Source organism: Symphodus melops (genome assembly GCF_947650265.1).
Source record: "Symphodus melops genome assembly, chromosome: 17".
In the NCBI taxonomy this organism is placed as follows: domain Eukaryota; kingdom Metazoa; phylum Chordata; class Actinopteri; order Labriformes; family Labridae; genus Symphodus; species Symphodus melops.
In genome coordinates this window covers 652,179-674,678 of record NC_136707.1, presented here as the reverse complement: position 1 = coordinate 674,678, position 22,500 = coordinate 652,179, and the positions used below count along the sequence as shown (strand labels likewise).

At 49.1% G+C, this 22,500-nt stretch overlaps 4 protein-coding genes across 10 annotated transcripts in view; 3 read left to right on the top strand and 1 right to left on the bottom strand.

The window, feature by feature from the left end:
* The window catches only part of mast1b (microtubule associated serine/threonine kinase 1b), a 42,930-nt gene extending 39,789 nt beyond the window's left edge, over positions 1–3,141 (top strand). For all 7 annotated transcript variants that reach the window (XM_079366275.1, XM_079366273.1, XM_079366272.1 and 4 more), the window contains 5 exons: positions 49–278; positions 359–481; positions 582–715; positions 816–1,003; positions 1,099–3,141. In XM_079366275.1, the coding sequence (XP_079222401.1) occupies positions 49–278; positions 359–481; positions 582–715; positions 816–1,003; positions 1,099–2,654 (2,231 nt within the window). In that variant the 3' untranslated portion in view covers positions 2,655–3,141. The remainder of the gene's footprint in view (positions 1–48; positions 279–358; positions 482–581; positions 716–815; positions 1,004–1,098) is intronic.
* Positions 3,142–5,686: 2,545 nt separating this feature from the next.
* Positions 5,687–10,988, top strand: atg4db (autophagy related 4D, cysteine peptidase b). Its single transcript, XM_079366300.1, has 11 exons — positions 5,687–5,887; positions 7,548–7,772; positions 7,992–8,075; positions 8,204–8,377; positions 8,516–8,807; positions 8,898–8,965; positions 9,131–9,258; positions 9,359–9,437; positions 9,533–9,609; positions 9,841–9,960; positions 10,489–10,988. Exons 2-11 carry the CDS (start codon positions 7,589–7,591, stop codon positions 10,660–10,662), a joined length of 1,380 nt encoding a protein of 459 aa, XP_079222426.1. The 5' UTR covers positions 5,687–5,887; positions 7,548–7,588; the 3' UTR covers positions 10,663–10,988.
* A 607-nt stretch (positions 10,989–11,595) lies between these two features.
* Positions 11,596–13,612, bottom strand: LOC306838627 (galactose-3-O-sulfotransferase 2). The gene is made up of 3 exons (XM_079366931.1): positions 13,279–13,612; positions 12,822–13,151; positions 11,596–12,583 (listed from the first exon to the last, which is right to left on the bottom strand). The coding sequence occupies exons 1-3, from the start codon at positions 13,395–13,397 to the stop codon at positions 11,674–11,676; spliced, it is 1,359 nt and encodes a 452-aa protein (XP_079223057.1). The 5' UTR covers positions 13,398–13,612; the 3' UTR covers positions 11,596–11,673.
* A 2,111-nt stretch (positions 13,613–15,723) lies between these two features.
* Positions 15,724–22,500, top strand: part of smarca4a (SWI/SNF related BAF chromatin remodeling complex subunit ATPase 4a) — a gene marked incomplete at its 3' end in the record, with an annotated part of 7,129 nt that continues 352 nt past the window's right edge. The window contains 19 exon segments of the mRNA XM_079366723.1: positions 15,724–15,917; positions 17,852–18,118; positions 18,203–18,335; positions 18,817–19,281; positions 19,367–19,465; positions 19,542–19,797; positions 19,900–20,026; positions 20,139–20,312; positions 20,433–20,606; positions 20,683–20,847; positions 20,928–20,978; positions 21,068–21,198; positions 21,280–21,343; positions 21,440–21,540; positions 21,775–21,922; positions 22,007–22,170; positions 22,252–22,318; positions 22,406–22,420; positions 22,423–22,500. Of these exon segments, the coding sequence (XP_079222849.1) occupies positions 15,744–15,917; positions 17,852–18,118; positions 18,203–18,335; positions 18,817–19,281; positions 19,367–19,465; positions 19,542–19,797; positions 19,900–20,026; positions 20,139–20,312; positions 20,433–20,606; positions 20,683–20,847; positions 20,928–20,978; positions 21,068–21,198; positions 21,280–21,343; positions 21,440–21,540; positions 21,775–21,922; positions 22,007–22,170; positions 22,252–22,318; positions 22,406–22,420; positions 22,423–22,500 (2,853 nt within the window). The 5' untranslated portion in view covers positions 15,724–15,743.

The window sequence follows — 22,500 nt, the reverse complement described above, 5'->3', positions numbered from 1 at the left end:
ATAACCGTGTTCTAAGGTTCGTTACTTTAACTCCCTCGCTCTCTTCAGTGGAGCAACACGGCGCCTCGCCTCTCGCCAGCCCCATGTCTCCTCGCTCGCTGTCCTCCAACCCGTCCTCCAGAGACTCCTCCCCCAGCAGGGACTACTCGCCCATGGTCAACGTCAAACACTCTCCCATCACCATCCACCGCTCGGGGAAGAAGTACGGCTTCACCCTGCGCGCCATCCGCGTCTACATCGGCGACAGCGACGTCTACAGCGTGCATCACATGGTCTGGGTGAGTGGAAGGTTCTTCGTCTTCGTTTTTCTGTGTCGGTGAACTCGTGAGTCTCATCACTTCCTCTCTGCTCGCCGCAGCACGTGGAGGATGGCGGTCCGGCCCAGGAGGCTGGACTCAGCGCCGGTGACCTCATCACTCACGTAAACGGCGAGTCGGTCCACGGCCTGGTTCATACGGAGGTGGTGGAGCTCATCCTCAAGGTTAGCACGACCCGCCTGCCTGCTGCAGCCTCTACCCAGCGGTCCAATCACAGCGAGCTCCTCCTTTAAGTAACGTGATGTACTTTTGTCTTCTCTGCAGAGCGGGAACAAGGTGACGGTCACCACCACTCCGTTTGAGAACACGTCGATTAAAGTGGGTCCAGCCAGGAAGTCCAGCTATAAATCCAAGATGGCGCGCCGAACCAAGAAGACGGGAGCCAAAGAGGGACAAGAGTCCGTCAAACCTTCAGTCATCTTTTATATTCTCCTTTCAGGTTTTTTTTTTTTTTTTCTCACTCTGTGATGTGTTTTTTTTTTTTTTTCTGTTTTTCAGGAAGAAGCGAAGCTCGCTGTTTAGAAAAATCACGAAGCAGTCGAACCTCCTCCACACCAGCCGGAGCCTCTCCTCGTTAAACCGCTCGCTTTCATCCGGAGACAGTCTGCCAGGATCCCCCACCCACAACCTCGCCGCCCGCTCGCCCACCCAGAACTACCGCTCGGCGCTCGAATCCCCTCTCCTGGGTGAGTATGACTCAGATCGGATGATTTCTTTAAAACCTGAATCGCATGAAAAGTGAGATTATCAGTCGACTGTAAAACGATTCCCCTCTCGTCAGGCGCGTCCCCTCAGAGCAGCTCCCCGGCCTCCAGCACGCCCAACTCCCCGGCCGCCTCTCACCACATGAGGCCGAGCTCGCTGCACGGCCTGTCACCCAAACTTCACCGTCAGTACCGCTCTGCACGCTGCAAATCTGCCGGTAACATCCCCCTGTCGCCGCTGGCCCACACGCCCTCCCCGACCACCTCCTCGCCGCCGCCTCTCAGCGGCCACACGGTGGGGAGCTCCAACACCACGCAGACGTTCCCCGCCAAGCTGCACTCCTCCCCTCCTGTCGCCCGCCCTCGTCCTAAGAGCGCGGAGCCGCCCAGGTCCCCCCTGCTGCAGCGGGTGCAGTCTGCGGAAAAGCTCGGCGCACCCATTCTTCCCTCTTCCTCTTCTTCCTCGTCGTCTCCGTCCCCGCTGGCGGGCGGGGTGTCGCTGCGGAAGCACAGCCTGGAGGTGTCGCACGGAGACTACAGGCGGGAGTCCTTCCACTGCGAGCACAGCCTGCAGAGTCTGCTGGAGATGGAAGGAGAGAATGGACCTGCTCCTCCCTCTCCTTCGTCCTCCTCCTCACCCTCTCCTCCCATGGGCGGGGACATGGGAGGCTTGAAGCCGGCTCGGAGGATGGGGAGGCAGGAGTCGCCGCTCAGCCGGGACACTCTGCTCACAACGAGAGAGAAAGACACCCAGACGACACCGCCTGAACCGAAGACAGAGAGTCCGCCTTCTAAAGCCGAGTCCAAGATCGTCAACGCCGACAGCAAAACTGCTGCAGAGCTCATAAAGAGCAGCACGTGTGTGTCTGCAGGGAGTCCATCAGCAGGCGCATCTCTAGCAGAGACAAACGCAGGAGACAAACCTCAAAATGCAAGCAGCTTCATATCTGATGCAACAGCCTGCAAGAGTAAAATCAGCGAGAAAATCTCCACTGCAAGCTCCTCAAAGAGCGTCCAGCAGCAGGACGGTGCGCCGGCAGACGGCGGGCCTGCAGCGAAACCTCCGGAGAGCACCGAGGTGAAAGTGAAAGCTGCTGCAGGAAGTGTGCAGAAAGTGTCGGCTGCAGAGGCGTCCAAGCAGCGGAAAGCCCCAGAGAGAGGAGAGAAAGGAGGCGGGGACAAATCAGCAGTGAAAGGACCTGCACCTCCGGTCCCGCCCCACGCCCACGCCGCTCTCAGACCCAAAGGGGAGAAAGGACTGAGTGGCTACCGCGGGGCCAAAGAGGAGAGAGCCCACCTGGAGGTCCTGGAGGAGAATCCCATGTCGCCCTCCTCTAACTCGACGTCCCCCTTCTCTGCCAAGTCTCGCCCCATGTCCCCGGGAGACAAAGCCAGCTTCGTCACCCAGCTCACGAGTGTGGCCAAAACCGTCCTCGGGCCCATGAAGGGGGGGTCACAAGAGGGCGCCAAAGGGAAGGACAACTCCAAGTCGAGTGATGAGAAGCGAGGCAGCGCAGCAGGAAAAGCCGAGGCTCCGTCCGGAGGCGGGCGGCGGGGAGGTCAGACGGCCTCGTCAGCGAGCGCAAACCAGCCCGAGAAAGGGAACAGCCGCGGCTCCAAGCATCACTGGTGATTAAAGAGCTTCAGGACCACTCTCCCATGTAATGCCTTCTACTGTAGCATCACCGACATATCATCATCACGACTCTCACAAAGACGGGGAGGGAGGGGCTTAAAGGCCCGAAGAGAAAAGACCAAATAGATGACGACGTGTCGACTCAACAGATGTGAACAAAGAAGACGTGTGCTCGTGGTTTCAAGTTGTAGACTCGTCATGTGTGTCCTCTGTGTGTGTTCATCAGTGTGTGTTGTTTATAGAGAAAATGTCTTAATGCATGTCGGACACTGTAAAAACTCAAGAATATCAACAACAACAAAAAAAAAAAAAGGAGAGATATAAAGAAGACCTAAAGGTAGTGATCACTGTGAACAACTTTTCAACAACGTTAAAAACGTGTAAACGAGCAGGAATCTGTCGTCGACGGGCATTAATCGTGTTTCACATCTTTACGTTCAGCTGACATTAAACCCCGTTTTTAAAAAGTTGGGATGTTGTGAAATGCGTCAAAAAAAAACAAAAAAAACAGGATGTGATGATTTGCAGAAGATTGAAACATTGTCTAAAGTCCTGCAGTTCCTGGAGTGTCCACTAGAGGCTGGCTGCAGTTCCTGGAGTGTCCACTAGAGGCTGGCTGCAGTTCCTGGAGTGTCCACTAGAGGCTGGCTGCAGCAGCACAGGAAGTCACATACACACCCATTCAAACAGCCTGTTTTTACAGCAGACATGAACATGTTTACAGCCTGCTTCAAAAAACCAAATAGGTGTGATTAGCTCATGTCTCCATCCACACACACTGTACGGGGGGGAATGTTTTGATGACTCAGCAGTTTTGATTGGATGAAGGATCAGAGTTATTCACAATAAGGCGTGTAGCTGAGCTGATTGACAGGTGGGCGTGGCCTCAGCTCCAGCTCTCAGCCCGTCGTTAGCTTGACTCAAAGTTAGCCTGAGACAGCATTTCCAGCACGGAGACCGCCGCCGCCGGGACTCCAGCACCCCCTGCAGGGACACACAGGGACTCCAGCGCCCCCTGCAGGGACACACGGGGACTCCAGCGCCCCCTGCAGGGACACACGGGGACTCCAGCGCCCCCTGCAGGAACACACTCAGACTTTGTCCGTTAAATTTTACTGTGTGTTTTCAACGGCAAATTTGTTGTTTAGTTTCATTGTTTTGCAGATCATCACATTCTGTTTTTATCTACGTTTCACACACACAGGGGCGTGTCCAGACGTTTAGGACGGGGGGGGGTGGTCTGACGTTTGTGCACACGTGAATGAAGAGCATTTATTTACCCCTTCTGTCTGCACGGATCACATCGACCTTTAGGAAACAATATATAGGGAACATAATAAATAAAGGACTAAAGCAATATGCAAGCCTGAAGCTGTGAGCTGCCTGAACAATGAAGTCGCTCTGACAGGGCGAATAGCCAATCATACATGTAGTCAGAGGGGAGGGGGGGGGGGGGCATGTTACCCCTCTGGACACGCCCCTGCACACAACGTCCCAACTTTTTCAGAGATGTGGTTGTGACAACTAAACAATCACGTAAACTGTCTTTGCTTCGGTTGAGAGTTCAGGCGTGTAGAAACCAGGTGAAGACACCAAAATGTCGGCCATATTGGAATAAGAAGGGGAGTTTTTGTTTAAGGGCTGAATTTCAGAAAGAGGATTATGAGGTGAACTTGCACAGGGACACTATGCAATGTGCGGATAACGCCACTTTTGTTTGTTTTTGGTGTCCCCGATTTCTACGTTTACACTGAAGCTGAAGAAGAGACGACAGAGGGCGAGGGGTGCAATAAGCCGAGCGAACACTTTCAATGTTTTCCATTCATTACAGTGAAATGTGCAATGATGTTTTTTTTTAGGCCGTTTGTGTGTAAAGAACACAAATGGAAGAGTCGTGTTTGTTTTGACACCCGAGGAGAGTGCCAGACTTTCTTTCTTCTTCTTTTTTTTTCAAGATGATGTGAATTTGTTTTGTTTACAGTGAAATGTTTAAAGTAATATGCAAATCCAACAGTGCCCGGTTCTGTCAAACTGAGCACCCTCCTCATGTGACACAAGAGTGTACACACACACACACACACACACACACACACACACACACACACACACACATCTTAGAGCGTTTTAATAGTTTGTGCAGACTTGTCTTAGACTGCCCCCTTGTGGACAACATTACACGTCACTAAAAGTCCCGAGGTGGAGAGCAACATGAAGGCGTTATAAATGATGAACAGTCTTTATTCACGCTACATGTACACAGGAGTCTTTAGACATTAAACAGCCATGTTTATGTGTGTTATTTAAGGATATTGCACTTTATTTTGCATCACATGTTTCTATTTATTTATCCTGTACATTTATTTTTGTCGTCTTTGTCTTCTATTTATTGAACTTTGTTTTTTTTTATTTATCAAACTTTTGTACACATCAGTTGGTAAAAAATCTGCTTTACTATACTGAAATAAGCGATTTATACGTTTTACATTTAGACTTAGAAATCGACCATAACCTGTGTGGCAGCCCCCCCCCTCCCCCCGCTTAGCTGCAGGTCTGGACAGATGAGGCCTCTTTGCATTCACTGTTGAAACAGAAAAAGATGTGCAGCAGGTTGGCGTAGATCAAGTGAGTGATTTCTAATTGAATCCGTTAACGATATACGGTTTGTGTACACTGTTGAATATTCTTTCTGGTGTAAATGGAGTAAATAGTCTCATGTTTGCTGTGCAGGAGTGTGGTGTGAACACAATGAAAGGCCTGTCTGCTGTGGACTCCTGTCCAGAATAAAGGCAGGGTCATTTCATGGACTGAAACAAATAAAAGCCCCGGGCTGTTAATTGAAGTTTGACGTCTCTGACTGTTGTTGTCCATTTCACTGCTCAATATTTACTCTCCACTGTTGTGAAACCAGTGCAGCAAAAAGCCCATAGTGCAGAAATGTAATAAAAAGCTGAGAAATCCTTTATTTTGTCTGAATTTATTGACAGAACTCAAGAAAAAGAAGGATAATCAGAGATGCGCTGTGATTGGTCCTCTGTTGACCAATCACGACGGAGGAAAAGCGCAGCAACATAAACAGGAAGTGATTGCGGACTCGCAGCGCAGTCTCTTCTTCGGTGGATTCTTTGACTTTCTTTCGTCATAAAGACGCGAAAAAACGACGACAAACTTCAGGAGATAATTCAGAGAGTTTCCGTCGTTACAGAAGACAAAATGATGCTGCTGAAGTCAAGGTAAAGACTTCCGGTCCTTCTTTTATCACCTCTTTAATGCTTCTGTGATGCCTCCAAAATAAGAGATTTATTTCATCACTTTGACTTCATCATTGTGAAGTTTAATGTTTACTCTGTTATTGATATGTAAGTTTATGTATATATGTATATATATATATATATATATATATATATATGATATGTTGTAAAAACGTACGATATTTTTATTTTCAAAACCACGTGTTTTAGTTTAATGTTTAATTATTCCAGGAAGTACAGTAATAATAATAAACACTTTAAACATTAACAACAAATTCCTTCACTTTGACAATTAATTTGTACAAGTTAAACAATGTGATTTAACTGTCTTGGCGGGCTTTTTTTTTGTTTGTTTGTGTTTTTACATTTATTTTGAAGATTTTAAAAAATAGATCAAATATATGTATTCATCTTAGACCTTTACCTTTCAAAATAAAATACAATAATTCAGTTAACTAGCTGAATAATACATAAATTATACAAGACACAGACCTTACATCAGATTATTTTGTACTCATTAATTCATCAACATCAGTTTATGTTTTAATTTAAAGTGTTTAAAGTTTCAGAGATAATTAAAGTGTGTGTTCAGAGGGAGTGTGAGCAGGTGAGTGACGTAACAGACACATGAGCATTGTGGGGGCCCTTGGCTATAATCACGTGGGGGGGGGCTTTAACCAGAGTTCATCACCTTTTCATTGTGTCCCGCTGTTATCTGTCTTCCAGCTTTGTTCAGTCTGTACAGACAGATGAATTTAGATAAACACGTTTAATATGTTGTCATGTAGTTATCAAACTGGATCATGTTTGTATAATTATTGAGTCCATATAGCGCCCCCTGCTGGAGAAAAATAACTGCTACTAGATGCTTTTTGATTGCTGAATAAATAAATAAATCAAGCAACATTATATATATATATAATGAATCATTACTTAATATTTGAAAACAAACTCGTCACATCAGCAGTCTTTAATTATTGATCAGGTGGACCTGTGGAGGTAACCACTCAGCATGCAGGTCTCACTATATCTCAAATAGTTTGTGTCTGACAGCCCGACTGTGATTCAACAATAAAGTTAACGGAGAACATTTCTCTGTTTTCTCCTCAGTAGGAGAAACATTATGTTAATAATCCTCCTCACACCGTTTCCACCAAGCAGTCCGGTTCAGTTCCAGACCCATTTATCTGCGTTTTCCGGAAAAGGTTTGGAATGGGACCAAAATAAAGGATCTGTACTAAACTGAACCAAACCAGCCTGATTGGTGGAAACGGTTCCTAGAAACCTTGTGAATAACTTTGACCCGAACACGGATCTAGTCTCGACTAGATTCTCAGAACATTTCATGTTTCTACAAACTGTCGGAGCAGCTTCACAGGCTGTGAGCCTGCTGCTGTGACCGGGAACATCTAGTGATGTTCAGTTTCAGATGAAGCGGGCTAACTGTGGGGGAGAAGAGCGTCGCCCCTCCTGCTGCAACTAACTCAACATATCTGAAATTCCTCGAGTCACACGGTGCAGTCACATGGTTTCTCTCTCTGCAGCCGGCGTGTAACCGTCAGCTCCAGTGTGGACACTGCGCTCAGACTCGATCATGTGCTTCTGTTTCATGTCGCCTTGTGTTCCCTTCATATCTGCACAGGTTGCTATGGAGATAAGAGGCACTTTGTCGCGCATCCTACTATGAATCCCAGCTGCTCCTCGGAGGCCCCGCCCCCCGAGGATGAGCCGACGGAGGATTGGCTCTTCCTCCCCGCGGAGTTTAACGGGACTCAGCAGCTGGAAGAGAGCCGGGTGGACGAGGAGGCCGAGGACAGAGGCAAACTCAGATCCAAGTTGGTCTCGGCGTGGAACAGTGTCAAATACGGTCTGTTGTACCGCGATGACGTCATAATTATGTCACACGATAACGAGGGCCGTAAAATCTCCTCAGACGTCTATGAGGACGTTTCCTCTGTGGGATTAAGTCCCGCCTCAGTCTTGCCCAACCCTCACTGTGAATGTGTGTTATAAGAATGAATGGTAGTCTAGTTGTTTTCTTTGTCGGATGACGGTTTGTGTCTCTCTCCTCTTCGTCCTCTTCAAGGCTGGTCCTTGAAGCAGAAATCCAAATTCAGCAAAAGCTCTCCGGTGATCATGCTGGGAAAGTCCTACGAGCTCAAGGACCAAGGTGCGGCGCCGAGCAGTGCACGCTTGTTCGTCCTTCCAGAAATATCTCCTTCATGTGACTCCAAAAGCACGAGGGCTTTTTTTTTTTATTTATTTATTTTATTAACCCAAGCTGTGTGTCTGTGTCAGGGGAGAGAGAGCATTTCCGGCGCTCCTTCACGTCTCTCCTGTGGTTGACGTACAGACGGGGTTTCCCTCCGTTATCAGGGGGCTCTCTGACCACCGACAGTGGATGGGGGTGTGTCCTGAGGACGGGGCAGATGCTGCTGGCACGAGGCCTGCTGCGTCACCTGATGCCACCAGGTGATGCTCACTTCAGTCCCTCGAGCTGTGTCACTGTCAAACTGCACAACACTACTGAAGGCAGAATAATATCAGACATTATGATCTGGATCCATATCTGGTGTTTCTGACGTGACATTATCTGCATGTTGTGTCGAGGTTGGACTTGGTGCGCGAGCCAACGTGCCAGCAAAGACGACATGGACCTGCAGGTGAGCCGCACGGAGCGAGGGCTGTATTTAAAGGAGGAGACCAAGAAGAAAGTCCGAAGACACAGCTTGGATTCCAACCTGGACCGACCCATGGAGGCTTCACACAGACGGGTGCTGAGCTGGTTTGCAGATCTTCCCACTGCCCCCTTTGGCATACACACGCTGGTGGAGCTGGGGAGAAGCTCAGGGAAGAAGGCCGGGGACTGGTACGGCCCGTCCATCGCCGCTCACATCCTCCGGTGAGACTTCCTTTAAACACTCCCAGTTTACCTCTCCAGCCTTTAAGAAGGGGTTCTAACATCCTGGAGGTTTCACTTCCTGTGTTTCAGGAAAGCTGTGGCGGCGGCGGCGGCAGACGTTCCCAATCTGGTGGTGTACGTTGCACAGGACTGCACCGGTGAGTGACTTCTGTCATCAGCGTGTTTGATTTCTCTGCAGAACGATTCAGAAATCGTTTTTTCCAAAGATGCAAAATCAGAGAAAAGCCTCAATGTTTGATGTTATCAACACATTCTGGAGTTTATATGTGTGTGTGTGTGTGTGTGTGTGTGTGTGTGTTCAGTCTATTTAGAGGACGTGAAGCGGCTGTGTGAACGACCTCCTCCTCAGTCCTGGAGGTCCGTCATCGTTCTGGTTCCGGTGCGACTCGGAGGACAAGATCTCAACCCCTCCTACATCACATGTGTCAAAGTATACGACCACATCTCACGCGTGTTTCTCTTCCCGTGTGCGCTCTGAGGCTGTGTCGCTGCTCACTTAAAATGTCTGACAGGAAGTGTCCTCTCCACAGAGACTCTTGGCGTTGCAGAGCTGCATTGGAATCATCGGAGGGAAACCGAAGCACTCTCTGTTCTTCGTGGGTTTCCAGGGTACGTGCAGCACTCTGTTCGTCCTTCACTGTCACTGTGCGCTCAGCTGATCCACGTCAGCCCGCTCACTCTGTTTTATTTGTGCTGTTTAAAAGACGACCACCTGCTGCACTTGGACCCTCACTACTGTCGGCCCACCGTCGATATGACCAAGCAGAACTTTCCCTTGGAGGTAAGAGGAACTTCTGATTCTCCTCTTCTGCTTTCGCTCTCGCTTCCTCCTGTGACAGCCGGCCTCGCTCAGGTCGCACAAAGACAAATCAAGTCATTCATTCCTGCACAAACGTTTCCCTGCTGCGTTGGTCCGAACCCCCCCCCCCCTTCTCTAAATAAAGGCAAAAAAAACAACAACATTCACCTTATTCAATCTCTATCTGTTGTTTGTCTTCTTTTCCCTCTGCAGTCATTTCACTGTAAATATCCTCGGAAGATGCCGTTCTCTCGCATGGATCCCAGCTGCACCATCGGCTTCTATGCAAAAGGCCAGAAGGACTTTGAAGAAATGTGCTCGGCTGTCGACGAGGTAGCTACACTGTTTTGTTTTTGTCCTCTCTTTATGAACGTCGGGCTTGTAAAGACGCTGTGGTTTTAGTTTTTGGATCGTAAACTAGACGTGTTTCTTAAACGTGGCTCCTCCTCCTGGGTTCATCACCTGCAGAAGCTCCGCCCCCTGCAGTACGTAATGCGTACATTTACTGCTTGTAGCTACACTGCAAGCTAATGCACGCTAGCACAAGCTAAACGCCGGCGTTAGTCCAGCTTCCTGTCCAACAGGAAGTAGAGCAGCTCCACGTCCACGGGTAAAAGACAACACAAGGTTCAGCCTGGTTTTAGAAGCAGCTTTATCCTCTCGCTGTTTCTCCTCACTCTTCTTTGTCCATATCCGTCATATTGATCGCTTTCAATCTCGTCCAATCACTGAGCTGTATCCACATCTGCTGCACTCTCATTGGCCGGAGGAAACGCCCCCCCCCCAGCTCCGCCCACAAACATAGACGTTTTATTGTGAAGGAAAAAGCTGCTGGCTTCATCTTTGTTTCCTCCCCTGTAGGCTCTGTCCACGTCTGCAGAGACGTACCCCATGTTTATCTTCGTGCAGGGAGCGAGTCAGGAGGAAGAGGAGGCTCGCAGAACGTCCTCCAACGACGTCGCCTACATCCAGAGGAACGGCCCGCACAGAGACATGAAGACGAGCGGCAGCATGGACGAGTTTGTCCTGCTGTGATCAGCATGGAGAACAAACAAACCTCCCGGACCCTCAGAGATCAAACCTTTAATCAAACTCTATTTTTATTGCTCATTATCTATTTGTATTTATTGTTTTAAGAAGAGAACATGTCACTGCAGGCTCAGCCCGCCCTCGATCATCTGCTGTGAAGAATCCAGATGAAACGAGTCTGTTTCTGTTTTGACAGGATGCACCTACCTTTCACTAGACTAGAAAATCAAATCTTCACAAACTTGTGAATCGTAACTTCACAACATGTGCTGAAGCTGTTTGTATGATCTGCTGTCGTTTCTATAAATAAACTCTTTATAATAAATAAAAAAGAGAGAGAGACGTTTCTGTTGCCTTTCAATGAAGCCGACGCTGAAGTTCAGAAAACTCGATCACAAGCGGACGCGTCGGTGAGCAACCATCTGCCACGATGGATTAGTGAACGTGATAACCATTAAATCAGCTTTTCATCTCTCATGCTCACAGAGCCAACAGAAGGCTGTCGACAATCCTCCCTGTTGAATAAGCGCGACTTAGTGCTCACAAGAACGATGAGCACTAATGTGTGAACTGGGAGCGGAGCCAGCGTCAAACCTGCTGCCGCTTAACGGGCTTAAACGCTGCGACAGTTTCACCCCAGAGGAAGTGACTTAAGAAGATGTAACGAGGTGTCGCTCAAATTAAAACAACCTGCCCTCGTCTTGTCCAAGAATACCTTCAGTACGAACGTTAAAGCAAAGAAACGGACCATCTTGTGTTGAAACCTCCTTTTTATTAATATTCATTTTTAACCACGTCTGTCGTCTCTCTTATTGTCGATACAAGGCAGAAAAGGAAGGTCACGTTGACACATCGTACAAAAATAAAAAAAAAATACATCCCAGTCTTCATCCCAGTTTGAAAGAGCAACACTGGATGATTTCAGATTTCAGAAGCTGTTTGCATTCACACATGCAGAAAACTCCTGACAATAAAAAGAGGAGTTTTCTGCACATCTGGAATCCGGATTAGTTCCCGTTACTCTGTAGGCACAGCTCTCATGTCTCGACCGTACTGCTGAAAATACAGATGTGCATGGTACTGAAGTTCAGGCAGCACTAGACGAGTGCAGAATGCCTGCTCCGCCTTGGTCAGGTTTTTCTGTATCTGATAACCCAGAATAGTGACGGTATCAGTCTGCCAAGGTCTCACCAGGTCCTCCAGTTCCTCGGGATACACCCCGGTCCTCGCCACACATTTCCGCCTGATTCTGTTTGTGGTTGCTCTCAGCAGAGCGACCTCGCTGTTCAGCCTCTCCAAGCCGTACTTTTCTACCTTTTCGAGGAAGATCTGCAGAAAGAAGTCGTAGAGCTGCACGTCCAAAGTGTTCCAGGCACTGATCTGATCTTTCGTTTCGTCGTCGAGGGGAATGACATCCTGGAGGGAGCGGGCGTTGAGGCGGACGTAGGCGAGTTCCTCCATGCTCAGATTCAGCAGGCTGCCCAGGAGGATCAGAGACTCGTCAAAATGCTCCGCTATCATGACCAGCTGGAAGGTCTCCTCAAGCAGAGCGAGGTCAGTCCGCCAGGTAGAGTTCCACTGCTGGCTGTCGATACCCAAGTCAAAGCTCATCGGGTTCCTTCCCAGGCAATTCCCGGGTTCTTTGGGGTCCCAGAAGGCATCGGGGGACTCCAGGAAAAGAGACAACGCCGATTTGTGCCCCGTCGTCTCTGCGACCTTTTTGGCTAAAACGAAAGCAGGAACCGTGGAGGTGTAGTACGAGAAGACAGACTCGAACGTCCGCTGAGGTTCACGGAGGATGGTGATGTAGATGGTGTTCTCCGGCATCACCTGTTTCAGCTGCTCCACGTCCAGACGCATGTTGCTGCAGAGAAGGTCGTACTGAGACGAGTCGTCGGGTAACTCGTCCACATATTTCGCTCTGAATCTGAAACAACGACAAAAAAAACACGTTAAATATCATCAAACAGAACAATCCAGACATTTAGAGTCGACATTTCTACGCTCTCGACTGTCTTGTGCTCGTGGTCAGTCTACATTAGATGGTTATGACATCACGGCTAATACTCAAATCAGCTCAGGAGAAAAAAATGAACAGGGATGTTTAAGATCCTGAGCGACGCCGTTTGAGCTTCACGTGAACGTGGCGAATAAAGGTGTCGTACTTCTCTGGGTAGCTGAACATGTAGCTGTGATGAGGGAAAGCGAATGTGGCTCGGTCCCGCTCTCCCATGCGGAACAGCAGGTTCTGGACGGTGCTGCTTCCTGTCTTGTGTGTCTTGAGGAAGACAACAGGAGGCGTTTGCGTCCGCGGCTTCGTTATGTCATAAGGAACGCCATCTTTCGGAGCCTGATGGTCGTCGGAGGGATGTGCGTCGCTCCTTCTTCTGCGCTCTTGGTAGTGGTAGTCATGTCTCGAGGAGCCGGCGTTGGCTGCCGGTTGAGCTTTATCTTTCACTAACTTCTTATTCCAACCTTTGTGTCGACCGTGACGGCTTTGGAGAGAAAAGAAAACGCAAGGATTCAAGAAAAGCAAAATGTTGCAAAATTTGACTCCAATACAGACAGAAAAAAAAACAAAAAAAATGTAAGAACTGGAAACGAATGTATGGTGTCACTTACCTCGACTGCTGCAACAAATAAGTACCTACAAATATGAGCAGACAGGTGACCCCCAAGGTCATCATGAGACCTGTCACACGGTATCTCCAAAGCTGGTTGGCCAGCCGGTGGATGGTCATGTCTCAGCGGTCCACTTTGACCACACTTTGTGTTTCGCTGGTTTCCTTTTGTGCCAGCACATTCTGTGAAAAGCGGTGGACCGTCGACTCTGCAGATTAACGCCACTGACACACCTCTGACCCCACCTCCTTAAGCTGATCAGTCAACCTGTCAAAGGGCGCCCAGCTCGCAGCGGTAAATAACAGTCATCAGAAAACACTCGCACATTTAAAAATGGAGCGTATAAAATTAAGATGCTTGAGGGGATTTAGTGACTGTGCTGTTTGTATTGTTAAAACAATACACACACACACACACACACTAACACCCCCCCCACACACACACACACACACTAACACCCCCCCCCCCACACACACACACACACACACACACACACACAGAGTCGTGGCAGATGGCAGTAGTTTACCTTGCTGCTTTGCTAAATATTGCCGATGGCTTTGCTCACGGTGGACGATCGTTGGGTCTTTGTAAATAAAATAAAGTGAAGTGTCTTGAGATAACATTTATTATGAGTTGGCACTTTTTATGGTCGAGCTCTACATTTTGAGTTAACACATCAACAGATTCTGGAGTTCAGCAGTCGATCACTCTGAAGGGACGTGGCTTGGGAATGGGAGGGATGCTGGTTGAAGTCCTGGTTGTGTGAAAGCCGTAACAAAGACAGGACGGATGTGCAGCACTTTTAGGACAAATGAAGAAAAAACACTGGGGGGGTTCACCCAGGAGCCAAATGTGATTGTTCCTCCTCTACACTAATGCCAGTTCTGAGTAGTAGAGCACAGTGGAGCCAAGTACAGCCAAAACCTTGTTCTGGGGAAAAGCAGCTTATGGCAATCAACGTGTGAGTCCACACAGTGTAAACAAACACGCACGTGGCGGTGCAAAGAGTGTTACACATATGGACACACTGAGGAACACCTGGACTGACCCCGGGCACGCACCTTGGATTAAACTCCCTCGTGTCCTCTTACCCAAACTTTTAAAGTTAACTTACGTCTACTTTACTTGTTCACATTATAAGGCGATTGTATTACAGTTATAATAAAAAAAACTGGAACAAAAACAGACAATAACAAACTTTTTTCTGTTAAAAATGTCCACTTAACTTTCCACCTCGACCAGGCCGAGGCTCGTGGCTCACGGAGGGGTCCTCGTTCCCCTGGATGGCGTGACGGTACGACTGACCCAAACCACTTCACCATTGGTGTAATAATAACGACATCACAACGTCCATTAAATCTCCCCGAACTCGCACACAGCTCTCTCGCACCGATTCTCCGTCTGCATTGAGGTCCGGAGGAGACTGACTGTATGGAGCGTCTCAAACTGTAAGTACAGTTCACGCCAGGTCAAACCCATTAGACTTAAATCGGTTGCCATAGCTACCAAGACAACAAAAACAACATTATATACACTATATTATGACTAGCTTCCTTGTATTGTCCGATAATATTTCAAGGTTTTTAACTGTTTTTTAAAAGCCTTTAGACATCCTGTCGACATTTTGGAAACTTCTACACGTTCCAGTTCCATCGCTGCAACACCTGTTCACCTGATAACTGCTCTCATATCTGGCAAATCCAGGGGCGTCCAAAACGGCCTTCAAAGCCCCGCCTACCTTCTCTGGTCCAATCAGATCCAGAGCATTCAGGAGCAGAATCTAAAGTTAGAAGGAGGACATACTGGCTGCTGCATTGTTGTCAGAGAAGCTTCAACACAGCATGTTTCCTTCATGATCACACAGGAAGAGAGCGTCATCAGCTCGCTCTCGACACAGCTTTCTGATTGGTCCTTTAATGGGAAGCATAAGACCTCCAAAAGTGTTTTACAAACACACAAAGAAAAATCAATCATACCATATCTCCATTTCTATCTGTTGTTGTTTTGTGTTTTTCTTTTTATCTGGTAATTACCTTGGCAGTATTGTTTCTAAAAACACCCATCCCTTTAAAGCATATTAAACTGAATCACATTGACCTACACAGTGTTGTATTGGTGCCTGGAAACGTTACGTGGGTATACTCTTAATTTACACTTTATTACTTAATTTATTTATTTTTATCTCTGTCCAGCAGGCCTCTATAATAAACAATTACAAGACTATCTTCAATTTAGAGACAGAGTAGGGATCTTAAGAACACAAAGCAGCACACTACTGAACACAGTCAGTCAATTATTGGTGTGAATCAGTAAAGATTTAACAGCATGGAGACAGATAGATACACCGTACACCTTGCTCTACACCGCTGTATCTTCCCCTCCCCCATGCCGGCTACTCGCGCTTTCATCCCCCCAATTGAAGCACAACCTTCACTGCGCATGCGCAAAAGCTGACGAGCCGGCGGATGGGGGCGCTGCCGAGTCGCTTGAAGCCGGGTCCCAGTGATACAATCTACAGAGAGAGGAGGGGGGGGAGGAAAAAAACCGACTGGGCTGGTCGGTCTTTGTTTCTGGCTAGGAGGAAAACCGACAGACGCTGCAACCGTAGAGGACTCAAACATCGGCCTTTTATCACCTGTGTGAGTCAACTTTTTATTTTGTTTAAGGCGGAGATGCTTTCTGCTATGTTTGCAAATGTTTGTGGGGTATTTGTGATATTTTATTCGAGTGTTTTAACGTGGAGAAAAAAAAAGCCAAGACCCGACATTACAGTGTCGCTGCTGCTGCGGCGCGGCAGTATCGCAATGAATGAAAATTGTTTTTGGAGATGAACTTTGAGCGAAAGGTACGGGAGGCGAGTTGGATCAATCATCTCAAGCGATGAGGGGTGCATTTAACCTCTTACTCGTCGCCTCATCTGGACAAACATCTCCCGAAACGACACATTTTTTCTGCCTAATTGGCCTGGGAGAGCATGGCTGGCTTGGCTAACTCGTTAGCATGCTAGCACTGGCTTTTATTTAACCGGGTAGCAATATTCGACAGCACACCGGATTTTACAGATAACGTTACATTATGTTGTTTCACCGGCGATAGACGTTATCTTTTATATTCGTGTTTATGTCTGTGTTATACTAATTCTCTGCTAGTCTCTGAACGATCAAGAAATAACACAAAGGTTAAGTTACAAAGAACATTCGACTCAGGCTAACAGGTGTAACGTTGAGATTTGCTGCCTTGTTGAAAAATACCCCATAGTGGACGCTTGCCCTGAAATCTGACCTAATTTAGTTCCTAAACGTACTGCACAGACTCTAATAATTCAAAAGTGTGAGTAGTGTATTATGAAGTTATTTTTGTCATCGTTGCCTTTTTTAATTTGTGATTATGGTGAGCTTCTAGTGTTGTTTAGCGCTATGGTAGCATTTTTTCAACAAGGCGGCACTTCTCGACGTAACACCGGCTAGCCTGAGTCAACTGTTCTTCCGATTATCTCCGACAAGATTAATGTTATTTCTCGGGCTTCTCGAGTCTTTAAATGACAACCAGGGAACTCTTACAACTTCATATTCACAAAGGGACCATAAAACAGTCAAATCTATCGTCAGTTAGAATGCAAATGTTACGTTAACTGACAGGGCTAGGCCCGGCTAATGCTAGCACAGATGCTAATTATGCTAAAAGCAGCTAAACTAGCTGCATTGTGTTTACGGATGTAAACATTAAAACAATTCTTCTGCTTCTACTGTATCTGTTCTCTTTGTCAGTTTTTCTTAACGTCGTTGTGTGTATATCAGGGATTGTGTGTGTGTGTGTAAATTTAGAGCGACCTCTGTGTGTTTTATTAATTAAAGTTATACCTTTTGAAGTGGTACTTTACATGTTTGATCAGCTTTAGCATTTAGCTTCTGTGTTAAATAGAAGATGCCCTTCCTGGAGTGAATAAAGAAATCAAACACATTAATACTTATAGTACAACAAAACAAACCGATTCATACAGCAGCTTGATGTTTATATATTCTCCACTTCAAAAGTTAAAAAAAAGTATCTACCAGCTAGATTAAGGATAAACTTCATTGAGATGTGGTTGTTATAGCAGCTCAAACTGCAGGAATTATAAACAGCATCAATATCGAACAAGTCGAAGTTTATATTAATTAAATAAAGGAAGAAAAACATTCAATAGAATGAAATGATACCAGGTGTAGACACTTTCACACACTGTGCAGCATTAATGATATCAATGATTATTATACATCAGTCATGTGGAGGTGATGATGTTAAACAGTAAAAGAAATGACCCTCTGCTAAGTGACAAGGCGAGCTGTTTAACTCGGCACGATGCTGAACTTCAGCCGGTCTCACAGATGATCGAAATCGTGAGACACTCGTCCTCGGGTCCGACCTGTGTGCCACATGTGCCCATATAACTGTGATAACTGTTTACATTTATTATTTTTGACTGTTTTTGTTAGACATGAGTTGTTGTCGTGGTCAGAGGAAGAACGCTCATGCTCATTTGTCTGATTCGGATCGTTCCCATAATGCCTTGCGGTCGTCTCTCCCGTCTCAGGGGTACTCGCTGCTGCCACACACTTCCTGTTCCCCCTCCTGCGAGATGTCCACTCCTGACCCTCCGATGGGAGGGACACCTCGGCCTGGACCCTCCCCAGGCCCGGGACCATCTCCGGGGGGCATGATGGGCCCGAGCCCTGGTCCCTCTCCAGGCTCGGCCCACAGCATGATGGGACCCAGCCCGGGACCTCCTGGATCCGGACACCCCCACCCACCACAGGGACCCTCAGGATATCCTCAGGACAACATGCACCAGATGCACAAAGTACTGAACAGCTTTTTGTCTCGGGTTTGATAAAATGACTTTGGGTTTGTTAACAACAAATAAAACTGTGTTTTGTTTTTTCAGCCCATGGAAGCCATGCATGAGAAGGGAATGCCCGACGACCCCCGCTACAACCAGATGAAGGGCATGGGTATGAGACCAGGGGGGCACAGCGGGATGGGACCCCCTCCGAGCCCAATGGACCAACATTCCCAAGGTAACACATCCCATAATACTGTTTTAAAGAGAAACACTGCAGGCTGTGGCGTCTGAAGGCTGCTCGTTGTCCTCGTAACGTCAGAAAGATAAAAAATGATCTGTTTGTCCCCACAGGAAGAGAGAAAGCTCAGTCTCTCACACACACACACACACACACACACACACACACAGTGTTTGTGTGTGAGTGTGAACCCATCCAGCCGGTTTCTTTCTTGTGTCGCTGCTTGTTTTGGCAGTGCGAGCAGACGGCAGAGGGCGGGGCCACTGGAGGGGGCGGGGTTTAGGGGTTTCCCCTTTCAGGCTGTAACAAACGCAGCTGCATCTACAAAACCACAGCAGAGTTTGTGATCAAAAGAGGGCATAAAAGGAAGGAATGTTCCGGTTAATATCTGGACTTTGAGAAATAAAAATACAGTGAAGCTTGTGTCTTGATGTCTTTCTGGGCCGACCCATGATGCATCTGTTCTCTGCTCCTCCAGGTTACCCCTCTCCATTAGGAGGCTCCGAGCACGCGCCCAGCCCCGTCCCCGCCAGCGGCCCTCCCTCGGGCCCCATGATGCCCAGCGGCCCCTCTGGCCCTGGTTCTGGTCCCATGGAGGGCAGTGGAGACCCCAGCCAGGGCATGGGCCAACCTAACCGTGGGGGTCCTCAGGGTCTGGGTGGACCTGGAGTTGCAGGAGGTGGACCAGGTGGTGCAGGCGGACCCACTCCGTTTAACCAGAACCAGCTGCACCAGCTCAGGGCTCAGATCATGGCCTACAAGATGCTGGCTCGCAGTCAGCCTCTCCCTGATCACCTGCAGATGGCCGTTCAAGGGAAGAGGCCCATGCCGGGGATGCAGCAGCAGCCAATGCCCAACATGCCGCCAGCTACAGGGCCTGGAGTCGGACCGGGGGCGGGACCAGGACCAGGACCGGCTCAGGGCAACTACAACAGACCACATGGTGAGTTTAACTTTATCAGTCACGTCATCGTCACATGTCTGCAGGTGTGAACAAATGTGACGTCTGCCTCTTCTCCTTGTTTTAGGTATGGTTGGTCCAAATATGGTGCCTCCTGGACCTGCAGGGGTCCCCCCGGGTATGCAAGGCCCGCCGACCAACGGACCGCCGAAACAGTGGCCTGAAGGTAAACGTAGTCCCAGCGGTGCAGCTCTGTCTGCTCATGTGACCACAGCTCATCTCTCCGCTTTCGTCTCTGTCAGGACCCATGGTGAACGCTGCCGCCCCCTCCAACCCTCCTCAGAAGCTGATTCCTCCTCAGCCCACGGGCAGACCCTCTCCGGCTCCCCCGTCCGTCCCCCCCGCCGCCTCCCCCGTCATGCCCCCTCAGACGCAGTCGCCCGGACAGCCCGCTCAGCCTCCTCCCATGATGCTCCACCAGAAGCAGAACCGCATCACCCCCATCCAAAAACCCCGCGGGCTGGACCCGGTGGAGATCCTCCAGGAGAGAGAGTACAGGTGAGGCGGGCGCCGTCATTCTGACATTTGACCCTGTTGCCGTGGCGACATCTGTCAGAAGTTCTGTATCCTCATTAATTATAATTTTTTGATGAACCTCAGGTTACAGGCTCGTATCGCTCACCGTATCCAGGAGCTGGAGAACCTGCCCGGCTCGCTCGCTGGCGACCTCCGCACTAAAGCCAACATCGAGCTCAAAGCGCTGAGGCTGCTGAACTTCCAGAGACAGGTAACCATGGCAACACGACTCTGTTTTTACTCTTTAATTGCTTTATTAGTTCCCCGTCCTCGATGTTGTATTTTAACACGTCGTCTTTTTGTGTGTGTGCCTGCGTCTCCAGCTTCGTCAGGAGGTCGTGGTCTGCATGCGTCGTGACACCGCTCTGGAGACGGCGCTCAACGCCAAGGCGTACAAACGCAGCAAACGCCAGTCTCTACGTGAAGCCCGGATCACCGAGAAGCTCGAGAAGCAGCAGAAGATCGAGCAGGAGCGCAAACGCCGGCAGAAACACCAGGTACACGTCGAGGAACGGAGCCGGCTGACGTCGTGACCTCCACGCCGTCTTTAGAGGGCGGCGTGGAGGAAATAAAGATGAAGCTTCCAGGATGTTCTAATGTCTAACGTTGGTTTACAGGAATACCTGAACAGCATCCTGCAGCACGCCAAGGACTTCAAAGAGTACCATCGCTCCATCACCGCCAAGCTCCAGAAGGCCACCAAGGCGGTGGCCACCTATCACGCCAACACGGAGCGCGAACAGAAGAAGGAGAACGAGCGCATCGAGAAGGAGAGGATGCGGAGGCTGATGGTGAGACTCTGATCCGACACCTTCAACATTCCTGTTGCTTCAGAACGAGCCGCTAACGTCTCTGTGCTCCTCTCAGGCCGAAGACGAAGAAGGTTATCGTAAACTCATCGACCAGAAGAAGGACAAGCGCCTGGCGTACCTGCTGCAGCAGACCGACGAGTACGTGGCCAACCTCACCGAGCTGGTGCGCGCTCACAAAGCCGTGCAAGCTCTCAAAGTGAAGAAGAAGAAGAAAAAGAAGGTGAGTGTTTGTGCTGCGTGTTTGAACTGAGTCTCTTTTCTGCGTTTCTGCACCTGCTTTAAATTCTGCTACGTCTTCAGAAGCCCGAGGCGGTGGAGGGTGGATCTGCTGGTCTGGGACCCGACGGAGAGGTGAGCCGACCCCCCCCCCCCCCCCTTTCACATCAACAGTCCAGACCTGAAAGTGAGCCGGAGGGTTAATCTCGTCTCCTCTCTTACAGCCTTTAGATGAAACCAGTCAGATGAGCGACCTTCCCGTGAAGGTCGTCCACGTGGACAGTGGGAAGATCCTGACGGGCGGCGAAGCTCCGAAGGCCGCTCAGCTGGAGACCTGGCTGGAGATGAACCCGGGGTCAGTGTCTCGGCTGCATGATAGAAACATTATAGCTGCACTCGTATGTCGCGTCACGGCTCAACATGTGTTCCTCCGCAGGTACGAAGTGGCGCCGCGCTCTGACAGCGAGGACAGCGGTTCAGAGGAGGAGGAAGAGGAGGAGGTAAAAAAAAAAACCTGCCGCCATTTTTATTTCCACAACCAAGCTGAGAAACATCCGACTTCACGCCCGCTCTGTTCTTTGTTTCAGGAGGAGGAGGAGGAGCCTCAGCAGTCTTCAGCTCCCGCCGAGGAGAAGAAGAAGATTCCCGACCCTGACAGCGAGGAAGTGTCGGAGGTGGACGTGCGGCACATCATCGAGTAAGATTATTTAAAATCTGGCGCTCCTTTACATGACTCGCAGTCGGGTGTTCAAGGTTTCCAAGAAAGAAAAATGGCGGTTGCAGTGTGTGACGGCGGCGTCTGCACAGAGAGTTCATCGTATGCATCGATGTTAAAACGATTATTTAGAACGAAGCAGATTCCAAAAGAGATGGTTAAAAACCGACCCGGCGTGCTCGATGTAAACGCTAATAACCGTGTTTTCTCCCACAGGCACGCCAGGCAGGACGTGGACGACGAGTACGGCAACGCCAGCTTCAACCGAGGCCTGCAGTCGTACTACGCCGTGGCTCACGCCGTCACCGAGAAGGTGGACAAACAGTCGACGCTGCTGATCAACGGGCAGCTCAAACAATACCAGGTACGCAGGCGTGGTGCGATGGCGAGCGGGAGCAGGGGGGGCGGGGTTTAACTGTCGGCTGAGTGTCTGTCTCTTCCCGCTCAGATCAAAGGCTTGGAGTGGCTCGTGTCGCTTTACAACAACAACTTGAACGGCATCCTGGCCGATGAGATGGGTTTAGGAAAGACCATCCAGACCATCGCCCTCATCACTTACCTCATGGAGATGAAGCGCCTCAACGGGCCCTTCCTCATCATCGTACCTCTCTCGTAAGCTCCGCCTCCTCTCTCTCTCTCGCTGTCACTCGCCACCGCTGCACGCTTTTTAACCTTTCTGTCTCCTGCCTTCAGGACGCTGTCAAACTGGGTCTACGAGTTTGATAAGTGGTCGCCGTCTGTCGTCAAAGTCTCCTACAAGGTGGGCGCTCCTTCCGTCCAATCAGAGCGCGTGTTTTGGTTTTTGTTGTCGGTTCTGAATGTGAAGGGGGCTTGGTGTTGCTTTCAGGGGTCTCCGGCTCTGCTCGCCGCGCGTTCATTCCCATCCTGCGCAGCGGCAAGTTCAACGTGCTGCTCACGACGTACGAGTACATCATCAAAGAC

Bases quoted from the DNA above. Each gene is read 5' to 3' on its own strand.
- LOC306838627 (XM_079366931.1), bottom strand. From the start codon at position 13,397: ATGACCATCCACCGGCTGGCCAACCAGCTTTGGAGATACCGTGTGACA. The intron at 13,152-13,278 runs GTAAGTGACACC...TTCTCTCCAAAG, and splicing joins TATTTGTTGCAGCAGTCGAG to CCGTCACGGTCGACACAAAG. The intron at 12,584-12,821 runs GTACGACACCTT...TCGTTGTTTCAG, and splicing joins ATGTTCAGCTACCCAGAGAA to ATTCAGAGCGAAATATGTGG.
- atg4db (XM_079366300.1), top strand. From the start codon at position 7,589: ATGAATCCCAGCTGCTCCTCGGAGGCCCCGCCCCCCGAGGATGAGCCG. The intron at 8,076-8,203 runs GTGCGGCGCCGA...TGTCTGTGTCAG, and splicing joins CTACGAGCTCAAGGACCAAG to GGGAGAGAGAGCATTTCCGG. The intron at 8,378-8,515 runs GTGATGCTCACT...TGTTGTGTCGAG, and splicing joins GCGTCACCTGATGCCACCAG to GTTGGACTTGGTGCGCGAGC.